Source organism: Neltuma alba, unplaced genomic scaffold (genome assembly GCF_004799145.2).
Source record: "Neltuma alba isolate B1F8T4 unplaced genomic scaffold, ASM479914v2 tig00010109_pilon, whole genome shotgun sequence".
Taxonomy (NCBI): domain Eukaryota; kingdom Viridiplantae; phylum Streptophyta; class Magnoliopsida; order Fabales; family Fabaceae; genus Neltuma; species Neltuma alba.
The window spans coordinates 24052-40489 of NW_021635061.1; the positions used below are offsets into that span (position 1 = coordinate 24052).

At 34.3% G+C, this 16438-nt stretch overlaps 1 protein-coding gene across 1 annotated transcript; it reads right to left on the reverse strand.

The window, feature by feature from the left end:
• Positions 1–9992: 9992 nt before the first annotated feature.
• LOC114754206 (uncharacterized) lies at positions 9993–12556 on the reverse strand. Its single transcript, XM_028942976.1, has 4 exons — positions 12473–12556; positions 11870–11991; positions 11400–11571; positions 9993–10395 (listed from the first exon to the last, which is right to left on the reverse strand). Exons 2-4 carry the CDS (start codon positions 11944–11946, stop codon positions 10327–10329), a joined length of 318 nt encoding a protein of 105 aa, XP_028798809.1. The 5' UTR covers positions 11947–11991; positions 12473–12556; the 3' UTR covers positions 9993–10326.
• Positions 12557–16438: the final 3882 nt, after the last annotated feature.

Genomic DNA, 16438 nt, shown 5'->3' on the forward strand with positions numbered 1-16438 from the left:
TCGCAAAAGTATGTGTTTAGGGCTAGAAATGTATGTAAATAATGAGACTTATCACACAATAAAGATATCAGGGATCTTTGAAAGAGTTGGACATAGCATAGGTTTAGCAATCATGTAAGTATGTTTTCATTTCTAACTTCAACTTCTAATTTCTTACTTTGCACATACTAATAATTATCTTATTTCAATTCAATGATAGCTTCTTCCATAATAAATGCATGTCATCAATGGAGAAGAGAAATTTGTATGGATATTTATACCCTGCAAGTGTCCAAAAGTAGTACAACCCACTAGATAGGAGAATCAGATATCTGGGCAATACGATTGGAGACACTAAATTACCTTGTTATTTGGCACCAATTATTGAAGGGCAAGTAGCTTAATTATATTTATTATACATACTTAAATTGCTAAGAATTATTGTGATATCCAATAATGTATACTCTATGATGCAGTCGTCATTGGAGCTTGTGTGTTTCTTATCCTATCGACAATGTCATCTACTGGTTTGATCCCTTAGGTCGTCATCCAAGCACTGAGATGAGGGGCATTTTCAACACATAAGTACCTTAATGTAGGTCAATAATTTTGTTTTCGCTATAAATTATTTAACTTGTGCTTTCGTTTGCTTATAGGGCTTTAAAGAATTATTACATAACCCGGTGGGAAGCGTTCTGGCAAAAATGGCCCAACAACTTGGGTCTATTCCAGCATGAGTACTTTGAATTGAAGTTCTTTCATTGATGGCAATTATTTTATATATGAATTTGGATTATCATTTCCTTGTGATTTGCAGTGTGCTAAGCAACGAGGGTCAACAGAGTGCGGATATTTCATTATTCATTACATGTTTGAAATTATTGAGAGTGGAAGTACTACAAAATTTGATGAGGTAAGTAAATATAATTTTAGTTTTGTAATAGTTGTTGAATTTTTAAATTGAATTGTTACTTATTTTATTTTCTTCATATGTTTAAATTTGTTTATTTATCAATTTACAGATTTTTGATAATGACTGCTCACATACTGTTGATGATATTGACTTCATCCGGGACCTTTTGGCACAGCAACTGCTTCAAGAATGGTGGTCTAGGGATTGATCAAGTTTATGTTTAGAGATAATAGGTTATCAATTTTGACTTTTGTAATTTGTTCTTCTTTTTGACTAGTTAGTTAATGTGTCAATATATTGATAAAATTATGATCTTGATATGTCTTGACTGAAAATATTGACTGGTTCATACTATTTCAACTTGTTGGAAAGTGGCTATTATGGCTATTGTGGCTGTAGGGGAAGTGGTATTTAGGAAGTGAATTTTTTTTACAAAAAAAGGAGCACATTCATGTCTACTTTAGGAAAACAATAGTAAATGGGAAAACTTTTTACTTTTGTTTTACATCGAAACAGTTTCTCCAAAACAGAGGTAAATTTACGTCTGCGTCCCCAAAACAAAGGTAAATTTACGTCTGTTTTTCCCAAAATAAAGGTAAATTTATGTTTGGTTTTGGAAAAACAGAAGTAAATTTATGTCTATTTTGGAAAAAAAAAGTAAAAAAGTGATTTTTTTACTTCTGTTCAGAATAGACGTAAATAATACCATTATTCTCCTCTATTTAAAACAGAAGTAAAAAGGAGGATACTTTTTATGTCCCTTCTTTTCATGTCCCCCCCAAAACAGAAGTAAAAATTCATGCAAAATAGAAGTAAAAAGTCTTCATTGTAGTGGTGCAAACTATCCTTGAGAATTTCTAACACCTATATACACATTTTCCTTGCCTTGACCACCTTGAGATCCTCTATTATCATTGCCACTCCACTTCGATGTGAAGTCTTCTCTCTAACCATCAGTGTAAGTGTTTTGGGAGAATTGGTTGGTTCCTTGGAAGTTCATGGCAGTGACAAGCCTTTGTCATGGGGGCTAAATTAATGTATTGTGATTAATTTGGAGTACAATTAATCTTTCTGCGTGAGCATTTGAGATTTAGCCTTACTGGAAGATTCTTTGAGCCTAATTTTCATTCACAGTGTGATGCATCTACTTACATTTACTTTCTAGAACTTGTTTTAATCCTTATTCAGGACTTAGTTGCATTAATATTATGAGCATGGTATAGGCACTATTTTCTAAACCCCTACATCCCTAGCACAAACCCTCATAATTTTATCCATTGCTAGCCATTTAAGCCTTCACTTTTTCTCAAGTGTCAATGCATGTGACGAGAGCCTTTTGTCGTTCACCTTGGGGTTCTCAATCAAAAATAAATCCAAGCTATGTAGTATAGTGCAAACTCAGGTCGTTTCACTTTTAGGAGCCTTTATTAATTACCTAAGCTAGACTAAATGCCATGCAATGTAATGAAATGGGGTTTTAGGTTTTTAAGATTTAAATGAATGGTGCCTAAACTGAATGTAATGAAAACAAACCTAGGATACTATATTTTTTGGTGTTTTAAGATAATAATGATGGAATAGAAATGAATGATAGGAAATCTCTTGAAAATGGTTTTGATGGCAATCATAGTTCACTTAAAATATTGGGAGTTTCACAAATCCATTAGGTTTTCTTAATAACAACCTCAATAACTCATTGAGTCCAAAGCTTACATTAATGAACTCATTAATGAAAACTTTGTTAAGCTTCCCTAATGTGTAATTTTGGAATGATCATGCAATTGGCTCAATGTAACACACAATCAACTCAGTATCAAAACATAACCATGCAAGATAGGAGAGAATCATGAGAGTTACAAGAAGCATATATGCAACTACATATATTTAAGCACAAAATTCAACATCAATCAATCCAAATTACAAATGTTAATCATTAACCAATGATTACAGAATCAACCAAAGTGTCTCACTAAGAATTTACAAATCCTAGACCTAGGAAATCATAAATACATAGGTAGAAACTAAAGATTGAAACTGAAACTCCCCTTTGAAACTTGGAAACTCATGTTACTCCACCATCTTCAAGAGTTGATAAACCCTAGCCCTCCATAGCTTCAAGAAAAGCTCCAACTGAAGTGAATCCATTGGCCATGGCAGCTCGGAGTGGAAGGAAATGAGATGGAGTGAAGGAAAGATAAAGGAAATGGATGGGGAAGAAAATGGAGATGGAGAGGCAAGAGGATGGGAGAATAGAGGTGTTCTTGATGATAGAATGGAGTGTTAGATCAAAAATAGAGTTTCTAAGGGCTTGAGGCGTCAATCTGGGTCAGATCATATGAGTAAAGGGTCCATATTTGTGTTCTGGATCTGAATCTGACGTTCCTGATACGAAGAGGTTCGCCGCGGCGAACTCAAAAGTTTACCGCGACGAACTATTCCAGAGAGGTATTCTAGTGAGATTTTGAGAGTTTGCCTCGGCGAACCAAAAGGTTTGCCCTGGCGAACTATTCCAGAATAGCCACTGATGCACATTTTCAAACTTTTTGCTACAGCACAGCATTTTCTTGGAAACTCTCATGTTATGTAATGCTTTGGTTTTCAATCTTAGCTCTAATTTTCAAGTGTCTTACAATGGAAAGCAACAATTTGAAGCATCAATTGTCCTAGAAATCAATTGAATACAATTAATAACCAATTATGACAATTTTACCCTAAAAATGACACTAACTCAAAGTAAGGACTCTTAATCAAAATCAAGCACAATTATCATTAAAAGGAGCCAAAACCTATGATAAAAACCCTTAAAATGATATGAAATAACATAGAACAATTGGGTTCAATCAGCATGCATTGTATATTCAAGTTTCCAAATCTACTATGACTCTCATGTTTTAAACTTTGTCTTCTTGGGTTTAGAATTTCCAAAAGGAAAAAAATGATAAAAGAAATAGAAAAAAATATTTGAGAAAAGCCAAAGAAAGAAAGATCAAAATAAAATGGTACCAAAAGAATAAAGCTTTGAAATAAGACAGTTCATTGGTGGTTTAAAGAACAAGGTTATGCTCCAAGAGAAAGAAAGTAAATGTTAGTTGGAAGCCTTTTCTATAATTCATGATGCTTTATCATTTCATATCTTTTCACTTCATCTCATTTCATTTAGCCTTTTCCATCATCATAACTCTAAAAATCCTCTTGATTATCGTTAACTTAGGACCAATAATTAAGGCTCCAACAAATAAGATGACTCAAGGTTATGCCTATAATGCAATCCTTGGTTTTAATTTTGAATTTGACCCCAAAGAGTAAGTGAATGTTCATTTCAAGTAGCACTATTACCGAGGAGCCAAAACATTAGTTTCCTAAGATAATTTGTGTCAACTTATTGTTGACCAGGGTGAAGAGCCTTTTTAGATTGCTTTTTGGTAGTTTAGTTGTATATTTGTCCACCACATATTCATTGATATGAGGGGATGTACGGATCGACTAGAATCAAGTATAGGATGGAATAAGACCCCAAGAGAACCTACCTCTTGTAACTTTAGACACAGGAAACCAAATGGGTGATCGAGGTAGGGCCTTAAGAGAACCTCTCTCTTACAACCCTAGCCATGAAGACATCACAAGATTGATAACTCTCTTGATACTGTCAAGTATTCTCATGAGAATATAAGGATACAAGCAAGGCTCACACAATGAGAAATAAAATTCTCATATTATTAATTATTCAAATCATCTACTACTACAAAAAAGAGTTTTCACTACGCTAATTTACGGCGGTTATTAGAAAAAACACTGTAAAAAATATGACGGTGGCATTTCTGTAATTATAGGCATACTTTTAAAGGCGGTTATTAAAAACCGCCGTAAAAAATACTTTTAATGGCAGTTTTTTAAATAACCGATGAAAAAAAATACTTTTAACGGCAGTTTTTTAAATAACTGCCGTAAAAAGTCTATCAAAATTTTAAAATCCATCGCGCGATAGTTTTCACTTTTCAGAGTCAAAGCTCATAGTCCCCCATACCATCCTCACTCGATTTTCTCCCTCCTCCTACATTTGTTGACATTTATCCATTACTTCTATCATTTCCGCCATGTTCTTCCATCACCATCACTGTCACTGTTGCCGTCGCCATCTCATCCTCTTCATTCTTATTTGTGAGTTTTTCACCTCCATTCTTTTCGTGGATTTCATAGTTTTTGTGGTTTGATATGATTATTTTTTTTGGTTAAAAATATGATGTTTAATCTAAGTTTTTCACCTCCATTCTTTTCGTGGATTTCATAGTTTTAGTCTTTGATTTTATTAGATCTAAGTCTTTGATTTTATCTTTATTAAATCTTAGTGGCTTCGATCTGGTGGCTGAAGGTGAAGCTAGTGATGTTATTACGGCAAGAAAGAATCAATATTTGCTCCATCAGAATGCTTTTAACTGGTGAAAGACTTCCTTTGAGGCTTTATTCTCCCATTCCATCTTGATCAGTAGGGTGAAACATAGACTAAAAAAAAATTTTCACTACAGTTATTTATATAACCGCTGTGAAAAGTCACATACCACGGTGGTTCTTAAACCGCCGTGAAATCCTCTACATTTTATGTCGATGGCATAGACGTCGGTCTCAAAACCACCGTAAAAAGCTCATTTTAACTGCCGTTAAATGTTTTTTTTGTAGTAGTGATCTCTCCTCTTGAAAAGAGTACATGTTGAATAATTTATAGACTAAGAATCTTGAAAACCCTAAAATGAAAACCCTCATTGATAACCTAAGCCCTAAAAGCCCATTATAAGCTATTAGAGCTTAAAACACCAACTAAATAAAATGCATAAAAAATAGATGGGAAAATGCAAAAAAAATAGGAAAATTAGAAGACCTTCTAGAATACTCTAACTTGCTAGTCAAAATAAAATAATCTAGATCACTCACTACCTAAGAGGATCCCATCATTAATGATAAGGATCTTATTTGACTCTACTAATTAATAAAAATACATATTAGGAAACTCTTTGCCTTCGAGAAGTAATCAATATAAAATAGGAAACTGTAAAATAGGAAACTAATTAAAACAAATAGAATCATATTTAATGTCATATAAGATCACTCATGATACTTCTTGAATCTTCATGGACCTTCCAACTGGATCTTCATAATTGCTATTCATGTCCATAAGCATGCGTGGGCCTTTTAGACATCCATTTGGGCTTGAATATGATTGAATCAAATTCTGAAACTCACATGGTCTACAATATAATGTATTTGGGCTCTAATTTAAAAGATTATAGCTCCAATAGACTTCTTCAAGTACATATAATTGTGTTGGGCCTTTAATAACATAGAAATTGACTTCAAATGCTCCTTTTGGGCTCTTAGAACGTGCTCTTGTCTTTCTCAAGGTTGAAGTGTCCAGACTCCAATGACTCACATGCCATGGTGGCTTTCGGGTGGCCTTCCATATGTCATGTTAAGCTCCACATGTATCCATGTCATCATCTAAGCAATGATCTATGTCATCCTCCATATAGGCATTCTTGACTTATAAATTCCTTAAATACTTTGGAGGGCATATAGGGCCTCTAACTGAATGAGTGCTATTTCAACTTCACTACCTCCACATTAAACGCCTCCTAGTATGCTATCATTCATGCATTAAAAGTGGAGAGATAGGATTTTTACAACCTTATGATAAAGTGGTTGATTAAGTGGATTTGAGAAAGAAATACCCCAACTTGGTGAATAGAGTGAAACAGTTATATCTTGAGTGTTCTTCTCTTTTGTTCATTCCTATTACATTGATTGTTCTCTACTTTAATCCCTTCTCATAAACGTGGATCACTATGATTGCTTTTTTACTTTGAATTCATAAAGATTCCCATTTGTATTATTGCTATTCCCTTCTTTGGTCTTGTATTGCCTTTGTCCAGGAATACAAAGGTTTAAGTGTGGGGGAATTGATTGGGCCCAATTCTTTTATATCTCTTCATATCTTTTTCAGGGCTTTTATCATAGTTAGTAACTCTTTTAGTGATAATTGTGCTTGATTTAGATTGAGAGTTGTTACTTTGAGTTAGTGTTTTTTTGAGTATAAAATTGTCATAATTAGTTATTAATTGTATTCAATTGAATTTTAGGACAATTAATGCTTCAAATTGTTTCTTTTTATTGCAGGAGCCAAGATTGGAGATCAAGGGATTATACAATACAGGACCTAGAATATTGTTCCTAGAAAGCTTCGTTGCGACCAAGATAATTATGCACCGCAGCGCAATTGGAAGATGTGCATTAATGTCGTCTCGAGATGTCTTTGCCACAACCACAATTCAACTTCGCCGTGACAAACAAAATTTTGCTGAAGCTCCTTTCAGGAAAGCTTCACCGTGGCAAACAATTCCCTTCGCCAGGGTGAAGTCCTCATATCAGCAACCCAGATTCAGATCCTAATCATAAAATTAGAGTACTCACTCGTTAAATCCGACCCATTTCACCCCCTTAAACATTTAGAAACCCTATTTTTGACCTATCACTCCATTCACTCATCCATGGCCTCCCCCATTCGTCCTCTCTCATTTTCCCCCGTTAAACCTTTATCTTCTTCTATTTTTCCTACGTTTTCCACCATGGGTATCTCAAAATCATTGATGATTGTGGTGCTTCCTGCTCCAGTGCGTGGCTAGGTATCAGTTTTCTTGAAGATGGGTTGATTAGCATGAGTTCCAAGAGCTTCAAAGGTTAGTTGATTTCATCGATAGTTCTAGTTGCTCTTTTATGAATTCCTAGATCTAGGGTTTGTAAAATTGTGGCTGAACTATGTTGATTATGATTGTAATTAATTCTAGATGATTATCTTGTGTATGGGATTAGTTAATGTTGAATGTGAGCTTCTGTATATGTGATTACATATATGTTTCTTTGTGATTCTGTTGATACTCTCTTTCTTGCATGATATTGTGTAATTGTTGAGTTAATCTAGATTTACATTGAACCAAGTACATTAATTAACTGTAATACAAATACTTAGTGCGCTTCATAGGGTTTTATGATTAGATGGTCATTTATTAAGATCCTAAAGTTAAAGGATTCTTGAAAGTTTTTCATTTAGAAAACTTAGTGATTTCTACTCCTAAAATCATTTTGAGCTATGATTGCCAAAGATCTATTTTTAAGAGGTTCAATCAACTGTTTTTAATACTTATTTTTCCATCCATTCCATCCTAATCTCCTGAAAATCCAAAATTATATTTACATTACACTTTATTTCAATTAATAGTTTTAAATGAAAACACCTCAACTTTTTCCTAGTCAATCTATGTTTTTATGACATTTAGTTAACTTAGGGTCAATAACTAATGGCTTTAACAAGAGAACGACCCAGGGTTGCACCTTATAGTGCTATCCTTAGATAAATTTTGCATTTAACCCTAAAGCATTAAGCGAATGGTTAAATCATCCATTCTTCCAAACTTAACCCTTAACAAAATATATTATTCTGTCCATGTCCTCTCTCCCCCATTTTGGTGCCAAACCATGCAAAAAAATTAGGAAAAATTTTGCTCCAACAAGCTTTTAGTTATTATACTGTATAATTTTTCAATATCGGTTAAATTTTTTCTGGGTCCTATCTAATCCAATACTTTTAAAAATTTATCTCTCTGCCAATAACTTCCTTCTGATGAGGAGAGGTTCTCTTTTTTTCTTTCATATTTAATTTTGACCTATAACTCTTTCTATTCAATTTTTTCTAGAATCAACTTTATTTATTTTAAAGCTAACCTCCACACTTTTAGAGGTTAGCAATAATTTTAAAATTTATAATAACCTTTAAAATAATTTTTCTCATTTTTTCATGAATTACTGAGGCCTCTATATATTTTAAATAATTCATTTTGACCATTTTTTCCTAATCAGCCAAAAATACCATTAATTACAAAAAATTCAAAAATAAACTATTTTCATGTTTTCATCTTTCAAGCCTCAAACACTGTTCTAAACCTTTTGTTCTATTTTTTATGAATTTTTGGATATTTTTGAGAATTTCGAGCATAATTTCCTCTTCTACTCTCTTCTGGACCAAAACTTTTTAAAACGACAGTTTCACTTCAAAAGTTATTCTATCTATGTTTCTACTATACTGTCTGGCCCTCAATCAATCCTAAATTCCTCATTTTGCATGTTATAATTAATAGGATATGACATGCAACATATATTTTGATTTTAGGAGAGGTCCTATAGGTTTCCAAAATTAAAAAAAGTCTCTATAATTTAGGTAAATTAAAGGGGAGGTTAATATATTTTACTCAAATATATTTTAATGTATTTTGACATTTCTTGTTATGAGTTTCAACCTAAAATGCTTATGTCATGATACTAGATTTGCCCCACGATTTAAGAAATTCATTACAAATAGAAAAACATTTTATCTAATCTAAACCATAAAATTTTAAAAATTGTTCACTAAGGCATAGAAAATGTAAATATGAATTTTGAAAGAAAGAACCTAAAAGTGTTACTGAATACATGTGTGCATCTAATAGAAATTTCTACCCAGCTTTTTGATGCCATGTTGCGTTTGAATTGGTTGAGGCACAATTTGACCCAAAACAAAAAACAAAAAAAGAATGAGTTGAGCCACCATACAATTCAACTAGGTTTTCTAATTTGATTTTGAAGGAAACTGACAGTTAACTACTTATATTTTTTCAATTAATACAAAATTACCATATCTCTTAGCAAAAATCACCAAACAAAACCACCGAAATTAAAAAAAAAAATTGTAAATAAAGACATGTTGATATTAATATGAGTTTTAACAACAATAGTATAGGTTTTGACAACTTTTGTGAACAGATCACTATATGCAATTTTTTAATTTCAGCAATCTTTTTCTGTGATTTTTCATATCTCTTTTCTTTTAATCTTTTAGTGCAAATTAAAAAGGGAATCATGCTACATGATGAGAGAGGCAACATTCAATTTTTAATTCATGATAAGCACAATTGTACCACCTTCGACTTTAGAGTGCTTCGTGTGCCAATAATTGAGACAGAACTTTTAAGTTAATCGAAAATTCTTTAACCCAAAGTCATTTTAGAATTGATGATCAATGTTAATATCCACCGGCCAATACTCAGCATTGCAACAACTTTAACACCAACAAAAAACACTACTCAAAACAGTTTCAGATATTGAGTTCTCGTTGTGAAATAGTTGAGGAGAGACAATGCTCTTTAACCCAACTTTTTAACTATCTGTGACGGGTGATGTTTCCATGAGGAAAATATAATGAAGTGCATGTGCAATGTGGAAGAAAAAAATTACATGCAAAAACAATAGAATGAGAAATTAACAAGAAATAACATGACCGGTTCATTACGAACCAGCCCTCAATACCCAAAACAAAAAGAAAAGCGCTACGTGAGAAAGTGTACATATTTGCAAGTTTAGGTCTTGACTCCCTGAAAAGACGAATATAGGATCCTGAAGAGTCCATCTGGGTTATCTGCATGTACCTGTTGAAGAGGAAAAGTTAGTTTCATTACACAATGACAAGCTACCACATGTACTACAATACTCCCTCGTTTCCATTTAAAATACAGCCACTTGAAGCGTAATTAATAGGCCCAATAGAATGCTGGACAATTATAAGATCTAAATATGACTCAATCAACTCACAACTCTCTGTAAGTTGAGCAATTCAAAGAAATTTCTATCCTCCAATTTACATTATTGGTACGACGCATGCTACCACTCAATAATCTAAATGTTGCACTTAACAAGTCTTTGACAGACTAATGGTAGCCTAGTTCCAACATACTCAACATCACAAACACGCGCACACACAAGGTTGAAATGCATTTTTGCCCTAAAAATACCCTTGGATGAGCTATGAACACCTTGTAGAAAATTGCAGGGCAACATAGCACATAATCTTTCAAACTCGGTACAATGTCCCCCTTTTTAACAATCAATAATACAAACCAAGAGACTTCCATTGACGCAAAATTGGTTATTAAAAAAAGGACAACATTGCAACAACATTGAAAGATTATGTGCTACATTGTTATGTAATTATCTTTAGAGTGCCCATAGCTCATTCAAGAATACTTCTGGAGCAAGAATGCACTTTAACACATATACATTGTGTGTCTCAAAGCCTGAAGATCTATCTCCAAAATCAACATAAATGCGATATGTTCAAAAGGTAAGGACCAACAAACACGCCAGCAAGCTTAAAGATCAACTAGAGAACACATTTCAGAGTTGATCTTAAGCATTCATGTTGGGACGAATAGATAGACAAGACAACAAAAGGGAATGTAATCAAAAAAAGATTTGTAGCATCATGCTTTTATTATTAATCAAAAATGTCTCTCTTTTTATTACTTAAGCAAGGACATAAGGTTATTTTATCATCCCAACCTCATTCATTTTTCATTTTTGTAACTAACTTCCCATCATACCAAACATAAAAGACATGCAAAGGGCACAAGCATACTCTACGTGACTAACTTACCCAGTGGCCAGCATCTTCAAGAACATGCATTTCAACTCCACCACCTTCCTCGGCAGCCAGCTCCTCAGCAGCATGGATTCGTTCAAGATCTTCAAGAGCCCATCTGTGTAGACTTCTCTCTGCTTTCAGAAAGTTCATATGCACACCACGAGGAACATTTTCAACAATTTTCCTACGAGAATGAAAAAACAAAAAAAGGAAAAAGCTAAATCATTGACTCCATAGACAAACTTTTCCAGAATGGATTATTTTTATTTAAATTTTAGTGCTTATATCATTAACTTAAAGATTCATGAGTGCATTAAATAAGGAATACTTTCTCCAGTTATGCAGCCAACATTTCTTATTCAACTTGCACAGGCAATTTAAATCATGATAATTCATGACAGGATCGACCCCATATTGTGCAGATAAGTCAGGGCAATAAAATTCACACAACTACAGCTACTATAATAGCTCATAACAAGTACCACAAATTTGTTTCTTCATATGACTGATACATTTCAGCAATCGCCTTTAGGTCAAACATCCACGAGAAGCTTGACATTCGTGAGCCAAAAGGACTGGTTGGTTGTAGGTTAGTGACTACCCACTGCATGCCAAAAATAAAATTATCATCACTCTATCAGGACACTATTAATATTATTTTTCTCTTTATCATGTTTTAAATGTATAAAGTCAATTTCATTATTCATAACTTGACACAGACAAAAACATATTTTCAATCAGTCATCAAAAAGCCTGCTCAACAGACTTGAGTGTAGTTATTTCAATTAGAAAAAAACATATATTGGTCTTGGGATCTTATGATTAATAATTCATTTAGTTTTACAGTAGCAGCATACATTTTACAATTAATATGAAAATGAATTGGAAAGATTAATAATTCAATCTGTATTAGTTCTTTTGAATTTTCAATTTTGTTCGTGCATTTTTTTTTCTTTTTAAAGGAATGTTTCTTCCTTGCCAAACGTTAAAATGTATACCCCTACTATATTTACATATTATACCAAATAACTTCAGAATGAGAACCCAACAGCAATCAATATTGATGAACGATGTGGGAACGTTACCTGCGCGACATCATTAGAAAATCCTCGTTGAATTAGAGCTTTGACAACTTCCCTCTTCGATGAGACCTTAAGAAAAAGATCATAGAACAATTATAACTTTTCTCACAAAGACATAAACTTAATAAATTTTTTAGCAAGAGTTCAAGGCTTCTACTAAGGGACAACCATAGTACTTTGAGAACCCTAAAGAAAAAGGGGGAATGAGAATTAGCATGATTGACATGCACAAAATGTTGAGAAACACATTTTCTGATAGAAAGATAAACGTTATTAGCAAGACAACAGATGAGGATAAGTATATCCTCTAAAAGCCAAGGAAAACACAAAAGAAATGTTCCCACATCTCTTGTGCTACGTCTGTGTCAAATCTAGCAAATCCAGAGAGCCCCAAGCAGCTTGCTTATCTTGTATAAGAGACATGGGTGAGAAGTCGCATGCTAGCATTGCTTGCTCAGGCCCTCAAGAAAGTGGGGAAGAGAGGAAGTTGAAGCATAGAAATCAAGAAGGCAACCAAGCAGTACAATTACTTTAGATATAAGGTTGGAGGAAGAACATCAAACATAAGTCAAACAAAAATCTCTCCAACAACCAATCAAGAGACTCCTTTATTGCGATCCTCTCTGATAGGCTTCTACCATTTTGCAGTGGATTCAACAGACAATAAGATAAAATTGAACATTGAGCAATACCTTTTACAGTAGGTTCTACTTTACACACAATAAAATATGCCACATCTCATGCTGGAATATAGAGAATACAAAACAACCTCAAGACTCACCAGAACACAAATGCAGCCACATAGCATCACCAAGTTAACAGCAACTCATTCGGCCAAATAGCATCACACATGAAGGAAGTGACACAAGACATAGAAGGCACCAAATTGAAGAAAAGAAATAAACAGCAACACAGAAATTGAAGTACACAAAAACAGGGAATAAACCTACTAGCATTCAGTAGGTTAGCAACTCTCAGATATTTTCCCCAAATCTTTTCCACACTTTCTGTCCCTAATATCCCTCCTAACTATCTCTTTATCTTCGTATCAGCAACTGCCAACTCAAACTCTTAACGTCCACTGAGTCAATTATTCACCAATAGGTATTACAAGTATACAACAAGATATTTGCAGCTTAAGGGAATCAAAGATCTCAATGAATAAGGAGCAGAACCAGCAATATGCTAAAGCATACAATACCCTGTCAATCTATCCGATAATCTCTCTCTCTGCTATAATCAGAAAATAATACATTAAATATCAATGGCTACAAACTATATATGTTAGTCGGCCCAACCACAAAGTATCTTAATTATGCGGTATTAATGTTTAGCAAACTATTGTTCAACACAGACACATGACATGCTAGAGCATTACCTGACCAATGACAACCCTTGCACATAGCCTATCAATCAAGTCCGTTGTTAAACTAAGTCTATAGATAATGGAAAACAAAGGGAAAAAAATAATATCAATATACCCATGGGGGAGACAAAAACTTTGTACCAGCATTAAGTTTGTTGGGTGCTAAGTAAAGCTTCTTATTCTACTACAGATTGAACTACAAGCACAAGAAGCATTACCAAAGAGTGCACTCTCAAATGAGTTATTAAATATTTGTTATTTCCCTATTCAACCATACTTTCATCCCACTAAGTCCCATGTACCTTATCCAATTAACCGGTTAGGTAGCTAAAAATGTTAGTTAGATGCTAAGAATGTTGGCTTAGTCAGATGCAACTAAACTTAACACAAGTGAAACAAGCAAGTTTAGCTGACAAGGAGATTCACTTCACCCATTGTCCATTCCATAATAAAATAGAAAATCATAAACAAATAGTTAGTAACACTTATCTACAATAGTTAATTCATTTTTGTCATTCCCCTTGGTTAACTTGTAATTAACACCTACTTACTCAGTAGTTTGTAATCGAAGCAAAGAGACTCAAGTAACAACTTTTGCTATGGAAAAGAGCTCCATCACGCAACTCTCCAATAAAGAAGTTGCTTTATAGAATTATAGGTTAGGCCACCCAAGTCCTAATTATATGTCTAGAATGTTTCCAAATTCTACTAATAAAAATGTTTTTTCCCATTCCGTATGAAGTGTGTTAACTGTCCAAACATACAAAAGGCAATTACAAAGCCCATCCTCATCAATTTTCTTACCCTTTTTCTCTCATGCATAATAACATGTAGGGACCTACCCGTGTTTCAACCTTAACAAATGCAGAAATGGTTTCTGACACTAATAGATGATCACACACAAAGTTACTTGGGTGTTTCTTGTAACATCCTGAATTTTATCGGGTTTTAATTACCTCTTTTGGTTGATTTTGAGGATAGATTAGTGATTTAAATGTTGATCTTGGTGTTTGGGTTGGAATTGAGGTATGTTGCAGGAATAGGTGAAGGTACCTCCCTCAGGGTATGTTAGCCGCGGCGAAGTTTTACTTCGCCACGGCACACCGGGAGTTCCAGGGGAGAGTATCCTTTCGGGAAGGTTTCACCGCGGCGAAGGTTAGGGCATGCCGCGGCGAAGATTTTCTGGGCGAGCGAGAGTTTCCTCTCGGGAAGCTTTCGCCGCAGCGAAGTTGGGTTTTCAGGCGAGTAATCCCTCTCGAGATTAGTTCGCCGCGGCGAAGATATGGGTTCGCCGCGGCGAAGGAGTCCAAATCTCTATAGTCGCGGGAGGGGTTCAGTGTGCAAAAATTAGAAAAATCTGAGGTAGAGAGAGAGGCTCTACTAGGGTTTCGAATTTCTGGCTTGAAGGGGACATTTCTAAGGATCCATTACCTCAAGTAAGTGATTTTAACCTCTAAGCTATCTTCTTTCTTGGAATTTATAAGGATTTATGGTGAAACCCTAGAGTTTTCTAGGTTGTTATGGAATTGAGGTTTTTGACCGATTGTTTTGAGTTTAATTGCTTGCTTTGGGTTAGCCTAAGTATTTAATCGGTGTAGTTTTCTTGGATTTGGAGAACCTTGAGTTTTTGAAGCTAGGGTTTATGAGATTGGAAGGTATGTGATTGAAGATGACAATGTGGAGATTGATTTTGAGTTTTGTGACTTGGGTTATATTAAGGAGGGTTAAATTGGATGTTTAATCGGTTTAGAATGTTGTTAAGACTCCAATTATTCAAATGGGATGTTTAGGTGTAGAATTCCTATAGTGGGTCCTTGAGGTTTGAACTCTAATTGATGCTTAAAAAGGGGATTTGATGTTTTAATGGACTTTTATGATTTTGGAGTGTTGTTTTGATGGTTATACCCTTTGAATTGGGTAGAGCTTTGGTTGGAGCTAGGAATTTTGTGTCCCCAAGTGTTGTTTTGGCCACATTATTAGTTTGAAAGCTAATACATGATGGTTGTGTGTTTGTGTGCTTGTGTAGACCGGTTGTGAGCCTTGTTGGTGCACAGACCGTATCGTTGGTTGTTATTCCTTGCTTAGGCGAGAAGTAACCACTTTCTAATCCTTAGTACATGCTTCTGTGGTATTGTGAGTAGATTTATGTTTTGTTCTCCGAGTAATAATTATGTTCAAAGTATATGTTATATATCAAAAGGAAAACCGTCTTGTGGGGTTTCGATTGATGATAAATGAATCTTGGAATCGTGAAAGATATGCCACTGAAAGAAGTTAATTATAAAATGTTCAATTACTATTTGATTATGGTTTGAGCATGATGCATGAATTGAGATTTGGTGAGAGTTTTTTATAGTCACTACCACGTGGTAAGACCTCCATTAATGCATGATAGTCACTACCTAGAATTGGAAAGGTTGGTTACTGAGACTCCGTCTTACCCCGTGGTTTCCAATGTTTTCAGGTGAAGTTTCTAGGCGTGCGCCTTTGGGAAGAGACGCAGAAGCTTGAGCTTGGTTAGCTTTAAGCCTCTAGCATTTGTTTATGTATGGCTAGTTATATATTGCCACAGTTAGGGTCCTTTTTAAATATTTTGATTACCC